We start from the raw sequence: 23,199 nt of genomic DNA, 5'->3' as shown, positions 1-23,199 counted from the left end.
GCAGAATTTTTTTAAAAGGTGCCTTGTCTGAAAAAAGGTTAAACAGGGATTTAGAATCTTGCTCATCTCAAACGTCTGGAATCAACTTTTAAACCCAGCAAAAAAGCCACTCATTTCACAAATTCAAAAAATGTACATATTTCAACTTGCTGATCCCTAAATGTGGTGGCTGCCTTTTTTAGGCCTTTTTATCTTCTGTTTTCACCTGGTAATCTGGCCTGTAACACTCTTTCTGCTTTATGTTTCTTTGTCACTGGAGGAGCAACTGAGACACCTTTGCACAGCAGCATTGTCAACTGTGGACTGGGTAATGTTAGACTCACAAGCAGATTTAGATGGACTTGACTAACAAACTAAAGTTGAAATCCTTACATAGTTGGTGAGGTTGAAAAAAATACACAAGTCCAACGTGTGTGTGTGTGCGCTTTTATGTCCATATTACATTGTATACCCTTGTATGTTGTTGTTTGGGTACCTATCTAATAGTTTTTTTTGAAATTATTTATGCTCCCTGCTGAAACCACTGCTTTGTGGAAGAGAATTCCACATCCTAACCGCTCTTACTGTAAACCCTCTACGTAGTTTAAGGTGAAACCACTCTTCTTCTAATTTTAGTGAATGGGCGCGTGTCTTTTTATGTTCTCTTGTGCAGAAAAGTTTTATCCCTATTGCGGGGTCACCATTATGGTATTTATACATTGAGATCATATCCCCCCCCAAGCGTCTCTTCTCCAGAGAGAATAAGTTCAGTGCTCGTAATCTTTCCTCATACCTAAGGTCCCCCAGTCCCTTTAATTAGCTCAGAACTGGACAGCATACTCTAGGTGCGGCTGGATCAGAGTCTTGTAGAGTTGGGAGACTTATCATTTATCTCTGCAGTTAATCCCCTTTTTAATGCATGCCAATATTCTGTTGGCTTTGCTTGAAGCAGCCTGGCATTGCATGCCATTGCTGAGCCTGTCATCTGCTAAGACCCCCAGGTCCTTATCTGTTTTAGATTCCCCCAGAGGTTCTCCCCCTAGCGAGTAGATTGCTTTTGTATGTTTGGCACCCAAATGCATTATGCATTATTTTACATTTTTCTACATTAAACCTCATTTGCCATGTAGTTGCCCACCCCGTTAATTTGTACAGATCTTCTTGCAACTTTTCCCACATCCTGTGGAGAAGTTAGTGCCCTGCTTAGCTTAGTATCGTCCGCAAATACAGAGATTGAGCTGTTTATCCCATCCTCCAGATCATTTATGACTAAATTAAATAGGATTGGTCCCAGGACAGAGCCCTAGGGGACCCCACTTTCCACACCAGACCATTCCGAGTACTCCCCATTTATCACCACCCTCTGAGCTTGCCCTTGTAGCCAGTTTTCAATCCACGTACTCATCCTATGGTCCATGCTGGCGGACCTTAGTTTGTACAGCAAACGTGTATGGGGAACTGTATCGAATGCCTTTGCAAAATCCAGATACATCACGTCTCCGGCCTTCCTTTATCTATATGGCAGCTCACGTCCTCATAGAAGGTTAATAGATTGGTTTGGCAGGAATGATTCTTCATGAATCCATGCTGATTACTGCTAATGATACCGTTTTCATTACAAAAATCTTGTGTATATAGTCCCTTATCATCCCCTCCCAAGAGCTTGCATACTATTGAAGTTGGGCTAACTGGTCTGTAGTTCCCAGGGATATATCTTGGTCCTTTTTATTTTAATATTGGTGCTACATTGGCTTTTCTCCAATCAGCTGGTACCATACCAGTCAGTAGCCTGTTCGTAAAATTTAAGAACAATGGTCTGGCAATTACTTGACTGAGTTCCTCAAGGACCCTTGGGTGTAAGCCATCTGGTCCCAGTGACTTATTAATGTTAAGTTTTTCAAGCCTATTCCTAATTCTATCCTCTGTTAGCCATGAGGGTGCTTCCTGTGACGTGTCATGAGGATAAACCTTGCAGTCTTGGTTCCTGAAGCCCCCTGTTTCCCTCGTGAAGACTGAGGAGAAGAATAAATCCAAAACTTTCACTATCTCTCCATCCTTCGCCATCTATCCATCCATTCTTTATGGGGCCAATATAATCTGACCTCCCTCTCTTGCTATTTATATACTTAAAGAATTTCTTGGGATTTTTTTTAAATCTCCTCTGCTATGTGGATTTCGTGTTCTATCTTGGCCATCCTGATTAGACCCTTTTATTTCTTATTGCATACTTTGTAAAGATGGAATGCTGATGATGACCCCTCAGCCTTGTATTTTTTGAAGGCCTTCTCCTTTTGCTTTTATTTGCATTTTTACGTTGGAGTTAAGCCACCCGGGACTTTTTTTAGCTCTTTTAAATTTATTTCCCATTGGGATGCACTGGCTAATAACCTTATTTAATATGCTCCTAAAGCACTCCCATTTTATCCTTTGTGTTCTTTGTTTCTAGGATTTTATCTCATTTAATATCTGCTAGCAAAGAGAGCAGTTTAGGGAAGTTGGCTCTTTTGAAAATCCTAACACTTATTACTTTTGGGATAAAAGGTTTTTACATATATTGAAAGCAAAACGGCTGGTCTCCACCCACTATATGCTGCTTTTGCTGGACAGTTTGATCTGTTAAATGTTGAAATGTTGAAAAATAGCAGACTTGCCAGATCACAGGGCAAAAATTAAAAAAAAATTATAAATAAGACTGATTTGCAGGAAACCTCCACTGTGATAACACGTGTCCCAGATAGAAAATAAAGTTTGACAAACCCAAACACAAAAACTTAAACATATGCAAAAACATAGAAACATGGCAGAATAGAAAAGTGATGGCAGAAAAGACAGTAGTCCATCGAGTCTACCCATTTTTTTTTTTTTTTTCCCCCAATGGTATACAGACAGCAAAAAAATTGAGCCCATATCTACTTTGAAAAAAAGTTTGTCTATAAAAACTATAAATTGACAAGCATAGACTTTCAAAAACAATGGAAACATGGGCACATCTAGTTTGAAGCTACATGGAGTAGGACGTGTTCCGAGCAGCTCCGTGCATTCATCCTGCTATCCGCGGCATCCTGCATCCCCCAGGCGATATTCTCTTACCGCAATCATCCCCGTAGATACCCCAGCCCCTGGACATCATGTCGCCATCAAAAGCTCAGAAAGCCGTCACGTCTAAGCTAGATCAATACCGCCGACATGAGAAGGAAGATCAGGCGGAAAATGGCGGCGACACGGCACATGGTGAGGAGTGCACAGTGGGAGACAGACAAGCTGTTAGAAGCAATAACCCTCTGCAGAACATCGCTTGCCTCACAGATAGAAGAAGTCAAGGTAGACATATCCTTGATTAGACAAGACTTCCACAAACTCAGAGACCGAGTTAATGAAACTGAAACCCGCATTAGTGACATGGAGGACACCATCCCCCCAATGAGAACGGAGGTGCACCACATGAAGCAGCAAATCCAACAGCTATTCTCCAAACAAGAAGACCTGGAGAACAGAAGCAGGAGATGTAACCTCCGCCTCATTGGCCTGCCAGAGGGGGCTGAAGCTAAAGACCCCACGCTTTTCCTAGAGCAATTACTCATTAAGACATATGGTAGAGAGGCCTTCTCCCCCATGCTGGCAGTTGAAAGAGCACACCGCATGCCTGCCAGACCGCCACCGCAGGGAGCCCCACCACGTACCTTTATAGCCAAAATGCTTAATTATAGAGATAGACGCTGCCCTGCGACTGGCAAGAGAACGGGGTAATATCCCCTTTGGCAATGTAAAAATAGCTTAGAAGTCTTAATATGAAATATGCCATGCTGTTTCCAGTGCGTCTCCGAGTGGAACACGACGGTCGTGCATCTTTTTTTGAAGATCCTGCTGAGCTGATGGCCTGGATGGAACGCAGAGCTACCTTGGAAAAGGCGATTAAGGTGACTGTGAGTATGCAATCATACGTTAATCTTCTACATACAAACTCCTGGAATAGGTGTAACAGCAACCCACTATCATTCTCCTACACTGAAAACCCACCCCTATTTACTTCACCAGTTGTTATCATTGTGAAGAGAGCTCAGGGGGTAAAGGGCCACAGAGATTGCACAATTGACTACATGAGCTCCCCTGTTGCTGACATAGATCCAGTTTATATATTGCGGATCATTGCTGATGCATAATGCTGGAACTTACCTGGAACTACTCCTTAAGTGATCAAAATATACCCACCAATTTATACCTCTCAAAGGAGCTTTGGACAACTAAAGACCTATTATCCACAAATAGAGTGCAGCGTATTCTGCCCCCATGCAAGTCTGGAGATGACGGCCTAAGAAGAGATAGACACAACAGCACCAACCTTGATAATGTGCGAACATTAGATACACACCTGAGCATTGAGAAGCTAACCCTCTGTTTTTTTCCTGTTATGGTTAGAGGGTTATAGAGGTGCACAGAAAACCATCCTAATTCAAATACTGTATTTTTATTATTTTTTCTTTCAGTATGCCGTCAGGTCCGAGACTGCAAAGAAAGTTTTGTTACGGGAGTATGCTAGCATCAGTTGGGGAAGATGCATAGCAGGGAGGGGGGAGGGGAAACTGACAAGTTGAATTTAAATGCACGCGCTTTAATTTTCAAGCATACAACACTAGCATACCGTATGCTCAACTGGTGTTCAAGCGACATATGCAGTATGTTACACCATATGAATAGTAAGAATCTAACCCTTTCTGTTTTTTTCCTGTTAAGGAAAGAGAGGTTTAGATTGGGAACACAGAAACCCATTCTATTTCAACCATTATTTTATTATTATTTCTTCTTTCAATACGATGCCAGGTCCAAGACCGCAAAGAAAGTATTGTTATGGGTATATGCTAACACCAGTTGGGGAGGATGCAATCCAGGGAGTGGGAAGGGGGGAGGGGAGACTAAAAAACTGGATTCAACTGAATGCGCTTCAATTTTTATGTTTACAATAACACCATTTCTCACACTCACCTGGTGTTCATTTGCTACCCATAGTATGTTACATCGCAAGAGTATCAAGAATCTGATCCTCTCTGTCTTGTTTCTTTTAGGGACAGAGGGTTTCAGATTGGGAGCACAGAAGCTCATCCTATTTGAAATATTGTTTTCTTATTATTTCTCCTTTTATTATGCTGCCAGATCCAAAACCTCAAAGAAAGTTCTGTTATTGGTGCATGCTAGCATCGGTTGGGTAAGATACACTGCAGGGAGGGGGGAGCGGGGAAGGGAAACTAAAAAAACGAATTTAACTGTACGCACTTTAATTTACATGTTTACAATACTAGCACATCTTACGCTTGTCTGGTGTTCACTTGATACATACAGTGTATTATACCACTCATCCATCCTGTCTAAACGATTTACACCACCCCGCTACGAGGGGGCTAAAGGTTACAATAGTACGCGAATATGTAGTCGCAAACAACAATGCCCCGATTGTCATTAAAATTCCTTACATGGAATGTGAGGGGGCTGCGCGGCAGCTCTCACATTTCTTAAAAAGCAACGAGCGGATGTGGTGGCCTTGGTTGAGACACACACAGAGGGTAGACTTCAGACAACACTCCGTCGCCCATGGGTGGGATGGGCGTTCCACTCGACCCACACAACACATTCAAGAGGTGTCTCGGTACTTATCGCAAAAACAGTGCATTTTGAACTATGTGAGTTGCACACTGACCCACAAGGTAGATATATATTTATATCCTCTAAACTCCACGGGGAACCTTTCTTGATTCTGGCTGTTTACGTTCCTCCCCCGTTTTCCACCTCCATACTACTAGAAGGAATTTCCTTTATAGCACGTTACCCAACAGCTCAAGTAATATGGATGGGGGATTTTAATAATACACTTAACGAAGAACTAGACAGATTAAGACCAACACCACTTAACACAAGCGTTCCCAAGGACACTAAACTTGCCAGCTTTTTCTCACCCTTTCACTTGATAGACACCTGGAGGTATAGATACCCACATACGTGTAAATACTCCTGTTTCTCAACAACGCACAATACTATGTCAAGAATTGACTTCATTTTTATATCTCAAAATCTGTTAGCACGTCTCCTTGAGACGGAGTTTGGTCCTAGACTGCTTTCAGACCATGCTCTGTATTGGATCACACTCAACTTCCACATAGATAAACCACCAACTTCATGGCGCCTCAATCCATTCTGGCTGACACTGTTGCCTGATGATGACAACTTGTCAGCCGAATGGGAGATTTTCTTCCGCGACAATACAAATACTGCCTCTTTCCTGACAGTATGGGAAACTTTTAAAATACATGCCAGGGCCTCCTTAATAACCCGTATTAATAGGATCTAAACAAACTCATCAGAAATCTGAGAAGGCAGAAGCCGACCTCTCGTGCATAGAACACACATACCACACTGACCCATCCCAGGCTAACGCCTCTCACTTAAAATTGCAGTCCAGGATCATGAACCAGCTGCAATACGAAAAAGCGAGACAAAAATTATTTTTTGCCAAACAGAAGTACTTTGAACAGGGAGAGAGAGCTGGAAAGCTCCTTGCGTTCCTAGCTCGAAATAAGGACAAGCCCCCAGTGGTCATTACACTCCAGGGCCCAGAGGGTCAGAAAATCACAGATCCTCCTGATGTATCATCTAAGTTCAGGGAGTTCTTTATGGATTTATATACTTCTAGGACCCAAGAGGGACCTGATGATATGGATCCCTCAACTTACGATCGAACACAGGGAACTTCTAGAGGCCCCTCTCACTAAAGAAGAAATAGATGCCGCAATTGCAAGTTTTGCTAAATCCAAATCCCCTGGTTCAGATGGATTACCCATAGAATTTTACTCACACTACAATGAAATACTCACCCCCAAATTGCTTACCCTCTATAACGATATGTCCAAACGATTCACCCTCCCACCCTCTATGGGAGAAGCCACAATAGTTCTTATACCTAAACCGGGTAAAGACCCGGGCCATCCGGAATCTTATCGTCCTATCTGATTACTGCAAGTTGATATCAAAATTCTAGCCAAAATTCTAGCCATGCGACTCAATCAAGTGATACTCAACCTCATACATGCTGATCAGGCAGGCTACATGCCGGGGCGCAACACCTCCTTTAACCTACGGAAACTATTTATAAATTTGCAGGCTACACATGAAAATGTAGGCACAAGAGTGGTAGTCACCCTTGATAAAGCCAAGGCGTTCGACTCGGTGGAGTGGGGATATCTCTGGAGCTGTCTCGAACGATACGGCTTTGGTCCAAACTTCATTCAATGGGTACAATTACTATACCAAAACCCTACAGCCAGGGTGGTGGCAAACGGATGGCCGTCTCAGAAGTTTGACCTCCACAGAGGCATGAGACAGGGCTGCCCGTTGTCCCCACTACTGTATGCTCTGGCTGCGGAACCATTGGCTATTTCTATTCGGACAGACCCAGAGATCACAGGATTAAAAATTGGAACCCTTATGGAAAAAATCAGCATGTATGCTGACGACACATTACTATATTTAGCTGACCCGGGTCCTTCACTCCACCGGGCCCTTCAAACAATCGAACGATTCGGGAAATTCTCAGGCCTTAAAATAAATTGGGGGAAATCCCAAGTCTTACCAATAGACACCTTCCCACTCACGGCATTCCAGGCCACTTTACCACTACAACTGTAGACACAATTAAATATTTAGGAATAACTACCTCCAAAAATACAGCAGATTATATAACCCTCAACATTAAACCACTATATTCCCTTATTAAAACTAAAAATTCAATCGTGGACTAGACTACCCTTAGGGATATGGGGCCGCATCAACCTTATAAAGATACTACTCCCTAAAATATTATACATACTCTGGCATGCCCCAACATACATACCTTTAAAACACTTTAAAATAATGGAGTCCCTCCTCAAACCCTTTGTGTGGGGGAAAAATAGACATAAGATAGCATGGCAAACCCTCAAAAACCCAACAGACATGGGAGGTACTGCACTCCCAGACTTTAATCACTATTACATCGCGTCCCAACTGTCACAACTTTACCATATAGACAAGGTGGATAATGAAAGATTCCGAATGCTACTCTGCCCACAATGGGCACAAGGAACCTCAGATTCCATATATGCCATCACCATGGGTACAAGGACCAATGCAGGAAACACACACAAGACGTCCCTGATGTACCAGTATAGACGCATCTGGGAACTTGCAAACAATAAACTTAACATACCCAGACATAATGACTTCACTCCCCTATGGTGTAACAGAGACTTACCAGAGCTCCACCGCATCCAAGACCCTGGGCTTTGGTTGGAGAGGGGTATACTCTACTTACGCCATATATGGTCAAACGGAACCCTTAAAAGCTTTGACACCCTTAAAAGCGGAATTCAATCTACCTAACAATGTTATTTAGATTCCTCCAATTGAGACACGCAACACAGGCACAATTTTCACAACCCCCACTACAGTCATCTCCCAACCCTTTAATAGCAATCACAAAAGATACAGACCCAAAAAAACTGATCTCATGTTTCTACACCATGCTCACTACCCCAGTAGCCACAAAAATAACACACAGTCTCAAACTTCGCTGGGAAAGAGATCTGGGTAACCTAGAGGACGAGGAATGGGAAGAAGCATTGGACACATGTAAAGAAGTATCACCCAAACTGTCAGACAGGTTGAAACAGTTATACATAATACATCGTGCATACCTAACCCCGCTAAGGGTGGCCAGATACAAACACAACTATTCAGCTTTGTGTCCAATGTGTAAGTCCATCTGAGACTAAAGAATGGAAAGCAGATATAAACGGGGCACTCCCATATAAACAGGTGATATACATCAATAGAGGATGCCCAGACAAATTCAATAAAATATGGGACCGATGGCTACAGGACTCGGAAACTTGCTCATGATCGTTACATATCCCTTTCACACCAGGGAAACACCTTTACTTAATGAGAGTATTATATTCACACCCTACATTAAATGATAATAACAATAGAGAACGTCAGAAGAAACTTACAGTAGATCATTAATATGTGTAAACATCTTTATTTAACGTGCAGTTACTTTGTAGAGTATACGTGTATGAGTATATGCAAATAATATAACTTGTATGCACTCTGATTCAAAATAAAAAACTTTGTTTGAAAAAAAAAAAAAAAAAAATCAAAGAAGCCCCTCAATTAATATTACATTGTAAATGCATCCCTAGTTACTTTTAGACCTAAAAAATCTCCATAAGACAAGGATTTACTTCTGACACCCACAAGAAAACTTATTGAGGTAATCAATTTAAAAAGATATGGGGGAGAGGGGGTTAAAATGGCACTGCCAAAACTATAAATAAAAAGTTTGTGTATACAATGTGTTATATCCTATGCCTGTTCAGTGAAAGTGATAATCCATATACACTAGTAAACAAGTAAACATCATATGCAAATCAGACCATGTTAAAAAAATATAAAAATATGTGAAATGCAAAAAAAATTGATTGAAAACAAGTCCAAAAAAAATGTAGTTTTCTCAATTTCTCAGTTTAAAAAAATTCCATGGATATTACACACAGTCCAACAAACTAGAAAAATTGGAATACCCCTAATTGGGACTTTAAATTAACAACACTAAAGTATGTATTAATATGTTTTATTTAGACAAAATGAAAAAAATATAAAAAATCATCACAAGTTGATTGCTAAAACATACATAGAACACCGATTAACAAAATGTCTTGTAATAGAATATAAAAGGTACGTATATCTAGTAGTTGCTCTTCAGTATCCAAAAAAACACTTTCCGGTAACTAACGTCCGAGAAAAGATTTCCGAACATTGGTTCAAAGCCCTTTCATTAGGGGTATTTATATAGGAGAATTTTTAATTCAAAATAGGGTGAGTGACACAACAATCAAGTACACAAAATATTCAGGCAAGGGTGGAATTTCTGTTGTCAGTGAATGGCATATGTGGAGGTCTAATTCAGCCTCCAGATTAGAAATGCCATGGCCCACAAGTAATAGCATGTCGCTAATGCCTCAGGCAAGAAGATGTACAGCTGGAAACATCTCCTGATACTCACCTTCGCTTACAACGTATTACATTTAAAGGCAAACCTTTTAATATATTGCAGCTCGCCAATTCTTAGATGTTGTGCCTGCATTTGGTTTTAATTTTTTAGACTTTATTTTCATCTGGTGATCTAGCCAGTAAGCTGTTCTGAAAAATGTATTGAGTGTTGAGACACACCATTTATCACTGACAGGTGCTTACAATAATCAACTTTTATGTACAGTATTCTTGTAAAATCTTTTTCCCAAAAGAATAAATAGAAATACTGTTGCTTTAACTGCTTGTGTAACTGCAGTGTATCTACCTTTGCTAGTACATCTAACACTCCCCTCCCCTGGCTGACGGTGCTGCAGTCCAAAGGTGCCCCTGTGCTCCTTCATCCAGGAAAGGGGCGCTCTAATGCAGGGGGTAAGGTACTGACCATGAAGTCTTAAAGAAAATGAGTGCACCCACAACATCTAAGGATTGGTAAAATGCAATATACTACATATGTATGGTTTTGGGTTTAATATAACTTTAAGACATATAGAATTGTATACACAGATTAGGCATAATATGACCACCCATTATAACCTGTCGAGGCATGGACTGCATTAGACCTCTGAAGGTATGCTGTAGTATTTGGCATGAAGCCATCAGTAGCAGATCCTTTAAGTCCTGTGAGGTGGGGCCTACAGAGATTGGACTTTTCAGCACTTTGAACTCTTGTATTTCAGATCATTCTTGGAATTCATGAAACCAGGCCACCTTCTTCCATTGTTCTGTGGTCCAGTTCTGATGTTCACATGCCCATTGTAGGCACCCTGACTGGTCTGTGGCTACACAAGCCCCATACACAAAAAACTGTGTTCTGACACATTTCTATCAGAACCAGCAATTTGGGCTATTGTGGCTCTTCCATTGGATTACATGGGCCAGCCTTTTTTCCCTTTGTGCGTCATTGAGCCTTGGCTGGCCATGAACCTGTCGCTGGTTCCCTGGTTTTCCTTCCTTGGACCACTTTTGGCAGGTCCTGAGCACTGCAGACCAGGAACATGCCACAAGAGCTGCAGTTTTGGAGATGTTCTGTACCAGTTGTCTAGCCATTACAATTTGGCCCTTGTTGCTCGCAGCCTTACAACTAATTATGGGATGTGTTCACTTACTGCATAATACATATCCCACTGAAATTCAGGTGCCATTGTAGTTAGATAATCAATGTTCTTCACTTTACCAGGCATAATGCTATGGCTGATCGGTGTATGTAATTTACATGGTTGTGATGTTTCAGGACATTATATTAACATTATTATTATTATTATTATTATTATTATTATATTACCAAAAGTATTGGGACACTTGCCTTCACACGCACATAAACGTTAATGGCATAGCAGTCTTAGTCCGTAGGGTTCAATATTGAGTTGGCCAACCCTTTTCAGCTATAACAGGTTCAACTCTTCTGGGAAGGCTGTCCACGAGGTTTAGGAGTGTGTCTCTGGGAATGTTTGACCATTCTTCCAGAATGCATTTGTGAAGTCAGGCACTGATGTTGGATGAGAAGGCCTGGCTCGCTCTAATTCATCCCAAAGGTGTTCTATCAGGTTGAGGTCAGGACTCTGTGTAGGCCAGTCAAGTTCCTCCACCCCAACCTTGCTCATTCATGTCTTTATGGACCTTGTTTTGTGCATTGGTGCACAGTCATGTTGGAACAGGAAGGGGCCATCCCCAAACTGCTCCCACAAAGTTGGGAGCATAAAATTGTCCAAAATGTCTTGGTATGCTGATTACTTAAGAGTTCCTCTTCACTGGAACTAAGAGGACAGCTCAAACCCTGAAAAACAACCCCACACCATAATCCCCCCTCCGCCAAATGATTTGGACCAGTGGACAAAGCAAGGTCCATAAAGACATGGATGAGCGAGTTTTGGGTGGAGGAACTTGACTGCCCTGCACAGAGTCCTGACCTCAACCCAATAGAACACCTTTGGGATAATTTACAGCATTGACTGCGAGCCAGGCCTTCTCGTCCAACATCAGTGCCTGATCTCACAAATGTACCCCTGGAAGAATGGTCAAAGGGTAGACCAACTGGGATGCCATTCAAGTTGGGGTGTGTGTGTGTGTGTGTGTGTGTGTGTGTATAAAGGCAGGCGTCCCAATAGTTTTGGTAATATAGTGTATATATTTATCCAACAGATATGTGTGTGTGTGTATAATACCTTGCTTCCACCGCCATAAGCCTTTAAAGGGGGTTAATGGCATAGTCGGCGAAGCCCAGGTTATAAGGCAGAGGTGTGTCTGAATTTGTGATTGCTACAATGCTAAAAGCTAGGAAGTCTACTTCCCCACAAGGTCTATCTTTGGATGTGAAAGGTATATTCCATTTGGTATGAGTCTCGGGAACAAATCTTTTCTTCCTTCCTGCAGCTGCCTCTGGGCGAGCCTTTGACTCTCAGGTTTAAGGTTTCTACCCTTTCTATTTTGTTTAAAACTCTTTGATTAACACATTTTGTGCAGGTAGTCTTTCATGTAACCCCCTCTGTTCATTTTTCTGTGACTAAGTGGGATGTAATCTGGTTCTCTCTGTACTTCAGAAGCCACCTTTGAATCCATCAGGGAAATTTCTCTTTCTACTCTTACCAATGTTTTGAAATTCTTTGTTTCCATCACATATGAGAGGTGGGCATCTCAACAAGCTGCCTTATCCTGCATAAAGCTTGGTCCATCATTCTATCATTCTTGTAGGTGGCTCAGGCAGACCCTCATCCAAGCCTATGGTCTTATGGATCAAGTTTGTTTGTTTTTTTTTGTTTTTTTTGTTTTTTTCAAATATAGTTTTTATTTATTTTATAAAAGCCCAACATGGGCACGAACAATACAATACATACATATAGTGGAAATAGTGGAAACATCGGGGGAGGGGGGGGGGGGGTGGAGTATACAAATGTACTACATTGCATGAATGGAAGGAAAGGCAGTATATTTATACATATTAAACCCATCCGTGTAAGTCAATGAGCAATATCCGTTGAGATACCTGAACCCTCCTGCTCGGAGCTCATCCAATAAAAGGTAACAAGCACCCAGACAGTCATTCTCCATCTCCCACCTCCATCTCCCCTCCCCCCCACACCCCCCAGGTCAACTCAGCCTGTCTGAGACCGGGGGATTCCTATAGGGTAGGTAGTCATGACTGAGATTGGTGGGCGTAGAGGGAGGGGAGGTAGGAAAGCAGGGAGGGGCGCGACATAAAGATAAGCTGACATCACAGGTTTTGTATTGACTCAGGATGGCCCAGAAATATTGGTCTGATCAAGCAGCTCTAAGGGAGGTACCTTCTGAAGAAAAAATAAACTGGTGCCAAAGTGCCCATGTCTTATTGTATTTTTCCTGTTGGTGTCTCGCAGAGAGCACCAGATCATCCATTTTACTAATGTCTTCCACTCCGTATCCAAGACGCCACTGATGGAGGTGTTTGACTCTTCTAGTGGAGTGGGATACAGGATTTAGCAGCATTCACCAAGTGACGTATTACAGACTTTTTGTATCTTTTTAGTGGACGTTGTATTTACATGTAGGAGAAAGAAGGCTGGGTCGTCTGGAACAGTGTATTCCGTGAACTTCTGGATAATAGTTCTGATCGTGGACCAGAAATATGATAGCTTTGAACAAGACCAAAATATATGCAACAGTGTGCCCCTTTCCATCTGACCTCTCCAGCAGAGTGATGAGGTAGTCGGGTAGAAAGTATGTAAGGCTTGAGGAGTCAAATACCACCTCGTCAGGAGCTTATAATTTAGCTTCCTGTATTTTCGTAGATATAGATGATTTTAGGGCAAACGTTAGAATATGTTGAGTCTGATTCGAAGTAAATGTACATTGCAGATCCCTCTCCCACTTTTTCAGGAAGGCCAGGTGTGTGTTATCCGACGGGGCAATCAGGAGGTTATACATCGTAGACAGCGTTCTCGGGAGGGCCCATTCATCAGAGCAATAATTTTCAAAAGTAGTTCGAGGTCTGGAGAACTCTCTCAGGTTAGATAAAGACGTAAGGAAATGCCTTAGCTGTATGGCAGACCAAAAATGTAGTTTAAAGGGTTCAGTATTATGACTTAGTGTCTCTATGGAAGGCCACAAGTCGTTTATCAGGAAGTATCTTGCCTGCGTGCAATTTATGTTGGTTAGTGCACTCTTGAGTTGGGAGTCTAGTCCTGGGGGAATAGCGGATTCCCTGTAATGGGGTATAACGGAGAATTCGGTGTGGATAGTGACTGCGCGAGACTGGCTTGCGCTCCTACCCTAAGTGTCGTCCCTATCAGTGGGTGTTTCTTAACTGCTGCTGTGAGGTGGTCGTAGCACCAGATTGCTCCCTGCAAAGGTATCTGTGCTTGAGCTTGTTCTAGGTGTGGCAAAAGTTTTAGATCTTGGTGTCGGCACAGTTTGATTCTACCTAGATGTGTGGCCTGGTAGCATTTCTTCATATCCGGTACAGCTAGACCCCCATTTATCTTAGGGAGGTTGAGTAGGTTTCGGGACAGTCTAGATTTCCTATTTGCCCAAATGAATCTATTAAATTGACTGTGTACCTGTTTGAAAAAAGACGTGGGAATCGTAATTGGAAGCGCCTGCAATAAGTAGAGGAATTTAGGTAAAATGCACATCTTAATGAGGTTGCATCTCCCGAACCAGGAATGGAGTCCTCTTTGCCACGACTCCAGCACGGTTCGGGTCTTGACTAGTAAGGGGGGGAAATTCAAATTGAAAGTGTGATTTATATTGGCTGGGACAAGGGTACCTAGATATGTTAAAGCTGTAGACGTCCATTTAAAGTGAAAACTAGAGCGAAGGGTTTGCATTATGGTTTGCGGGATCTCTATGCCCATGGCCTCCGACTTGCTATAGTTGATTTTAAGATTGGAAATCTTCCAATATTCGTCAAATTCCCGGAGGAGATTTGGGAGGGATGTGACTGGGTTCGAAAGGGAAAATAGCAAATCATCCGCGTATGCAGAAACTTTGTATTGTACATCCCCAACCGTTAGGCCTTGGATATCTGGATTATTCCTAATTTTACATAGAAATGGCTCTAAAGAGAGGGCAAAAAGAAGGGGGGATAGTGGGCAGCCTTGTCTAGTCCCATTCTTGATAGGGAGGGGTCTGATAAAATCCCATTCATTTTAATTTGTGCTGTAGGGGTAGTATATATCTGGGCAATCCATCCAATCATTGTTTCTCCTAGCCCAATATGTCGAAGGACTGTGAACATGTATTCCCAATTAACCCTATCAAACGCTTTTTCTGTATTTAGAAAGATTGAGGGTGTATGGGACTGATTGGCTACGTGTATTAGATTCAGTACTTTAGTTGTACTATCTTTAGCTTCTCTCGTGGGGATAAAGCCCACTTGGTCTAAATGGACCAAGGATTGTAGATGGCAGGCCAGTCTGGTCACCAAAATTTTGGTAAAGAGCTTAAGATCTGTGTTCAGCAATGAAATTGGTCTATAGCTGCTGCAAATTAAAGGATCCTTGCCTTCTTTTGGGATGACCGTGATATGTGCCCGCATGGTCTCGCTCAAAAAGGTAGCCGTCTTTCCTAATTCATTAAAGAAATTTATCATATGGGGGCTAAGGGACACTAGTAATGTTTTGTAATATTGGAGAGTAAGGCCATCTGGCCCGGGAGCTTTCCCTGGTTTAGTCGAATTGAGAGCTAATTCTAGTTCTTCCGGCGTTATCAGCGTTTCTAACTCAGCCACACTTTCTAGCGACAGTGTAGGGATCTGGTTGGAGGATAAGTAGGTTGCTATCGGGTGTTGTGTTTCCGACCGCGTCGGTAGAATGTATAAGGATTCATAATATTTCCTAAACGTGTCTGCTATCTGGTGCGGCAGGCTGACCTTCATGTCCGTCTCCGTCTTAATGTGTGGGATGTAAGATTGCGTCTTAAGGTCTTTGACTGCTCTAGCAAGAATACGCCCACATTTGTCCCCTGATTCGTAGACTATGAGTCGACATTTCTGTAGCGCCGCTTTAGCTCTATATCCTAGAAGATCGTTGATTTGGCTGCGGAGGGAGGAAAGTTCAGCTTCCACTAGGGGGTCTGGAGACTGTGTTGTGCCTCAGCATGATGGAGTTTAACAAGAAGTGAGTCTAATGGTTTTCCTGTTTCTTTTTTTTCATACGTGCACCGTGTTTTATAAAGACCCCTCTTATGACCGCCTTGTGTGCCTCCCATACCACTCCCGGGGAGCAGTCTGCTGTTGTGTTAGTCTGGAAATAAAATTTCAGTTCCCTAGTCACTTCCTCTAAAATTTCAGGTTTCTGTAAGGTTTTCATTTAACCGCCAAAATCGCATCTTGTGAGAGGGGTCATTGGCTAGCTTGTAACTTAAAGTTATGGGCGCATGATTAGACCATGTCCTCTGGCCTATAGCTGAGTTTGTGACTGCATGTAGCTGACTATGGGGTATAAGGAAGTAGTCTATCCTTGTATATAATTGATGGGGAGGGGAATAGAACGTGTAGTCTCTTTCACTGGGGTGTTGGAGATGCCACACGTCAATCAGTTGCGTATCATGTAAGGTTTTGGCGATTCGCTTACGGGCCCTTATCGGTATGGAGGATGATCCCGAGGAGGTGTCCACGTTAGGGGCTAGGGGAACATTCCAGTCGCTCCCCAGAATTAACTGGCCTTCCTGAAAATCAGACAATTTAGATAGAGTGCGTTGCAAAAAGACCTCCTGTCCTTCATTCGGAGCGTATATGGTCGCTATAGTTAATTTTACAGCTCCAATATGACCCTTAATAAACATGAATCTTCCCTCTGTATCTATCTGAGAGTCACTATGGATCCATTATATTTTGTAGGATAGAGGTCCCCCTAGATTTAGTTTTATTGGTAGAGTGAAATGCTAGAGGAAAGAATCTGTTTTTGAGGACCGGTAAACGGTCATCTTTAAAGTGAGTTTCCTGGATTAGGGCTTATGGATCAAGTTTAAAGGGTAACTCCACTTTCGTTGGGGAAATTATGAAACCACTTCCATTAGACTCACTTTCCCTCATGAATACAGACACACATTGATTTCTTCAGAATAATGAAAGGTAGGAATCTGCAACAAAGTTTGTTGAAATCCTTGTACATAGATCACCCAGAGGGAAATGTTTTCTTTAACAAAAGTGAAGTTACACTTTAAGCCTTTCCTGTCAAGACTCACTCTGCTAGGTTCTCTGAATCGATCCTTGGGCTTTTCCACGTCAACCGTTTCTCAGATTTGCAGGAATGCCACCTTGTCCTTTGTTCACACATTTTACAAGGTGGAAGTTAAGGCCTCAGCTGATTCTAACTTCTGATACAAAAAGTTCTCTGGGTGACTCTTTGAGCTACTTTTTTTTTTTTTTTTTTTTTTTTTTTTCGGGCGAGCCTGTTTGGCCTTATGTTTGCTGTGTTGCCTGCCCCTCCTGAAGGTTAAATACGTAGTGTTGCCTCAATGGACAAGGAAGAAAATAGGTTTTTTGTACACCTCGTAAATCATATTTCTGTTTTTTGTTTCTCAGATATTCCAAAGCAGGATGAATTTTTAGAAGCTGCAAGCAGTGCTGTGCGAGCATTGCTACAGACAATGGCCTCTAAAGGAATACCACAGGTATCTACGCAGCATCGTGTTAAAAATACATTTTTTTTTTTTTTTTTTTTTTTTTTTTTTTTTTTATTATTACATTTTGTTTTCTATATTTTCTTTTTCTTTTTAATACTGGAAGATTAATCATTCTCTGTTAATTATTTCTGTTTTCTGCTGTCTGCTTTTCTTTTACAGTGTATGACCCCAGAACAAGTTATGAAATTTGGTGAGGGTTGTGTCTCTAGCGATAACACCAGCACAAGGGTGAATGCTGTCAGTATTATTGGGATCACAGGCAGTGTGCTGGCAAAGAGTGAAAACACAGCGGAAACACTGAAGGTACAATCTTTAATTTATTACAGTTACCACAAAACTTTATTCAAGCACTAAACTACTACCTGGGTAGGTGTTTTACCTGTAGGTCTGAATTGTGTAAAAAATCTGGTTACCTTTTAAAGGGAAGCTACAGTATAGTTGTGTCCTAGTGTGTTTTGTTTTTTTTTTTTTTTTTTATGTATTGATTTTAGGCATGGTTCACACTATTGCCTCTGCGGGAATCGCAACCACCCATTCAAATGATTGGACTGCCGTGCCTGAGCAAACGTGGGCTGCAAACCCGCAATAGTGTGAACCAGGCCTTAAGGCCTATACAAACTATCAGAAAATCGTACAAAAAAGTGACGCTTTCTAAGCGATCGCATGATAATCTGATCGTTTGTACACCGCTTTCAAGAGACGAACATGACTTGAATTTTTCTTGTATGATACCAGATCATACGATTTTTGCTTAATCAGTACAGTTGTCATCCAAGTATACAATACAAATACAATACATTATATCACTTCTGAATTTTTTTTATGTTGTATGACAATTTTCAAAACTTTAGTAACCTCCTTTTTATTTGCAATATGAGACTAGCATGCAAAAAAAGAAAAAAAAGGATGATCATTCATCCAATAATGTCATCGTGTGTACCAGACATTAGGCTGTCCTCCTCCTTTTTTTTTTTTTTTTTTTTTTTTTTTTTTTTAATGCTGGTATTTTTGATTTTTTTATTATAAACAAATACACAATAAAGGGTTCCAAAGCACCATAGGCTGTTTAACCACTTGCCGACCGCACGCCGTTTGACGGCGGCAGAATGGCTCCCCTGCACGAATCGCCGTAGCTGTACGGCGGACGCTTTAAGAGGTATAGGGGTGTGCGCGCTACTGAAGAGCCAATGCACATGGCTGGCGGCTTCGATGTCTGCAGGGCACCCGCAATCGCTCCTGACAGAGCCAGAACGGGGATATGTGTGTAAACACACACATCCCCGCTCTCGCAGGGAAGAGGAGACAGATCGTGTATTCCTAGTATATAAGAATAACGATCGGTCTCCTCCCCCCGGCAGTCCCATCCCCCTACAGTTAGAACACGCTGAGGGAACACATTTAACCTCTTGATCACCCCCTAGTGTTAACCCCTTCCCTGCCAGTGACATTTATATAGTAGTCAGTGGCTATTTTTAGCTCTGACCGCTATATAAATGTCAGTGGTCCCAAAAAAGTGTCAAGTGTCTGATCTGGCTGCCGCATTTCGCAGTCCAAATAAAATTCGCTGGATTGCCACCATTACTAGTAAAAAAAAAAGAATAATAAAAATTCCATAAATCTGTCCCCTATTTTGTAGACACTATAACTTTTATGCAAACCAATCAATATTCGCTTATTGTGATATTTTTTGAAAAAAAAAATGTAGAAGATTATATGTCGGCCTAAACTGAGGAAGAAATTTTTTTTTTGTTTTTTGGGATATTTATTATAGCAAAAAGTAAAAAATATTGTGGTGTTCTTTTTCAGAATTGTCTGTTTTTTTTGTTTATAGCACAAAAAATAAACCGCAGAGGTGATCAAATACCACCAAAATAAAGCTCTATTTCTGGGGGGAAAAAAAAGACATAAATTTTGTTTGGGTACAGCGTCGCACAACTGCGCAATTGTCAGTTAAAGCGACGCAGTGCCGTATCGCAAAAAATGTCCCGGTCAGGAAGGGGTTGAAGTGTTTAACGAGTAAATGCAGCATAAACAGGATCTATTAATGCATTCCTTTGTTTGATCCAAACTAAAAGCCCAACTTTGGCTGAATCCACTTTAGAATCCACTTTACGTACCTTTTGACGAGTTTCAGTCTCTGAGAGCTGCCGATTAGAGCTGTTATGACTGCGTTTAGGTCATTTATATTAGTCATGCAAGTCTATCAAAGTCTTCATTTTTTTCCTCTTTGCTCCTTGAGGGACACAGGAATTCAGATACTATTGTGCCATACTTTTACCTACAGCAGGATTGGACACTGGCAAACAGAAAGTGTGGCCAACCCAGAATAATGCCTCCAAACCACGCATCAGCTTTTTGCTGGGAGGAACATCATCTTTTTGTGCAGGACCCTTTTTTTGTCTGCACCAGAATTGGATTGCAGTGTGAACTGTCTGCAAGGCCTATGCGATGCGGGAACCGGCACTGGAATGTACTGGTTCCCGCATCTGGCTGGTGTGAACAGGCACTAAATGTTAGTATCCAGTTATATTATCAACATTTAGGAAAGAATCCAGGCCTTTTTTAAAGCAATCTACTGAGCTCGACAGAACCAGCTCTTAAGGGAGTCTATTCCACATTTTCACAGCTCATACCTTTCCGTATTTAGAATTTAAATCTTTCCTCCAGATGTAAAAAGTGCCTCCTTGTCCTCTGTGATGACCTTTGAGTGAATAACTCAACACCAAGTTTACTATATGGACCCTTTATGTATTTATACATGTTGATCATATCCCCCCTTAATCTCCTCTTCTCAAAGGGAAAATAAATTCAGTTCCTCTAATCTTTCCTCATAGCGAAGCTCCTCAATGCCTCTTATTAATTTGTTTGCCCTTCTCTGCACTTTCTCCAGTACACCAATATCTTTTTTTGTTTTTTTGTTTTTGTTTTTGTGAACTGGTGCCCAAAATTAAACTGCATATTCCAGATGAGGTCTTACTAATTTGTACAGGGGCAAAATGATATCTCTCACTCTGCTGTCAATACCTTTCCTAATACAAGAGAGGATTATGATCGCTTTGGAAACCGCAGCTTGGCATTCTACCAGAACACCAAGATATTTTGGGGGTTATTTAGCTTCAGTGTAGAGCTTTACCAGTGAGCTGAGTCTGCACCAGATATGCAGTTTAAGGGCTTTTTTGGCCCATGTTTATTGAAGTAAAAGAATAAACTATCCATCCAAGATTCCCACACGGATTTAAACATCAAAGCAATAATGAAATGGAAAATACTGAGCCACCTGGCTCTCTGGCCAGCACTGCTGTTCAGGTGTTGACCTTGGTCTTCTTGACCCTGTAACTGTGTCCGTTTGGTACCCACTGAGTACCTCTGGTGACACTCTCTCTCCTACAGCTTCCTGGCTGCTACAGCCCACCGGCTTGGGCCCTCCGTCTGCTCTGTCAGACTGTCCTCTGCCAACAGGTACACTTCTCCCTTGAACACCTGGACTCCTCAGGAGGGTGGAGCCCAGAACCCTGGTCCTGGCTCTGCTATAAGCCCAGGACCCACCTGCACAATCAACAAGCCAGACTCCTGGCTGTTCCCAAAAACTGGTCCCAGGATTGGAGATTCCATCCCACCCAAATCGCTATGAAATCTCCAGGCTCCAGGTCCCCAACTAAACTGCTGTTTCCTCCAAATTAAATAATCCTCCTGGAGCCTCTCAACCTGTTTATTTGAGAATCTTGCCGTCAATCACAAGGACTGAGATCTGTACTGTCATTCACACACACATACATACATATATATATATATATATAATACAGGATTTATATATCGCCAACAGTTTGCACAGCGCTTGGGATACACACACACACACACAGGTTGAACTGGATGGACCGATTTCTTTTTTTTTAACCTTGGAAAAGCTTGACGCTGATGGACTGAATACTGTCATCGGCCATGTAGGATTGTCACATGCCCATGCTTTTCCCACCATTCTGCTTGCAAGGACCATCTTCTTGCTGCTGCTTCTGCTTTGCAGTGCACCACATGGAACTCTGCTCTCCAGTTGTTCCTTTTACCCATCTACAGTGACCTGGTCACTAGTTGTCTGGGTTTGTGAGTACCAGGAGTACCAGAGGCCTTGCATCACTGCCACATATGTGCACATAGATGCAGTGGGGACAGTCCGGCTTCAATGGGTGACCCCAGTCTATACTCTCCTAAAGTGTCTGGTACCCACATAAATGTCAAATTGGGAGCAGTGCAGCCTTTGCGTCCCAATTGACACCAAGGTTCTGGTCCATCTACTCAGGTATCCTTTTGAGGAAACTGACACTTGCAAGCTGGAATCCAGTGATCCTGTAGTTATAGGTTTTACAGCATAGTTAGATCATCGGAGTTAACCCCCCTCGTGCACTGGTTTTATTCCGGGCCGTGCATCCTCGTGGATGTCAGATTGGGAGCAACAGCCATGTCCATGCATTTACTGCATCCTGGTTGACATCAAAGAAAATGCCTACACGAGGATGCTTGGAAACCTGTGCAACCCTGTGCGGGTAAACACAGCTCCCACACAGGGCATGGATTATTATTCCCGTGATTTGAGGCTTTGTCACCCAGTAGCAGTTTAATACACGTTAAAAACTCCATATAGAAGAAACTATGGAGCATTAGCTCCTAATATGTATTTATATCCTGTGTTACATGTTCCCATACACAGAGAATAACTTTAAAAATTGATGCTTATCATTTTAGATGCTCTTTTCGAATAACTGCAGCATGGAAAAATCCTACTTGGCTCTTTGTTTTATGAGGTGACTGGGGAGTTGTTTGCCATAGCCGGCTCTACCAGACAGGGTTTAGTTATCAGTTGTAATCTAGATTTGAGTCCTATCTGTCCTAACGGTGTTAATGATTTAAATGCAGTGCTCCTGCATTGTATGTTAATGACCGAAAGCTTAAGCTTGGCCGTACACAGAGCAAATTGATGAATCCAGTGAAATCACTGTGTGAGTGGCTCTCCTAACCAACATACTTCAATTGATAAATCTAAGGAGCTGGGAGGGAAATTATTAACCATTGACTGCGTTTAGTCACATTTTGACAAGTGGCAGGGCCATTGTCCGAATACAACAGCAGCAGGAGATTCACATAATAAACATATAGTGGGTTTTGTCAAATTTGACAGCAAAAGTGGGAATGCCCTTTCAAAACATATCATTATAATTCAATTCACTTCGGCTCTCATAGCCAAATACATCTTATGGACAAGAACAGCTTTCAATTAAACTGTTAAAAAAATTTAAATAATATCCCACCAAGTAAATCCAGTGTCATCATTAGATTAATACGCTTGTTACCATTTAATAACCTCTTAACAGAATTAGGAGAAGTACATTTTATATAGTTGGTTTAGGAGTGGTAGGAGATGAGGAGAGCTATGGTAATGTCACATTATATGGCACTCCTGGAGAAGTGGTTCGGTGACAGAAGAATGGAGTGGATTGGGCAGAGGGGGCCCCC

General features: G+C 41.9%; 1 protein-coding gene across 1 annotated transcript in view; it reads left to right on the top strand.

The window, feature by feature from the left end:
• Window positions 1-23,199, top strand: part of HEATR3 (HEAT repeat containing 3) — a 121,468-nt gene that overhangs the window by 74,049 nt on the left and 24,220 nt on the right. The window contains exons 12-13 of the mRNA XM_073604998.1: window positions 17,594-17,682; window positions 17,854-17,997. Coding sequence (XP_073461099.1) covers window positions 17,594-17,682; window positions 17,854-17,997 — 233 coding nt within the window. The remainder of the gene's footprint in view (window positions 1-17,593; window positions 17,683-17,853; window positions 17,998-23,199) is intronic.

The sequence above is a fragment of the Aquarana catesbeiana genome, linkage group LG11, assembly GCF_042186555.1.
Source record: "Aquarana catesbeiana isolate 2022-GZ linkage group LG11, ASM4218655v1, whole genome shotgun sequence".
Lineage (NCBI taxonomy): Eukaryota > Metazoa > Chordata > Amphibia > Anura > Ranidae > Aquarana > Aquarana catesbeiana.
This window is presented reverse-complemented; position numbering and strand designations above follow the sequence as displayed.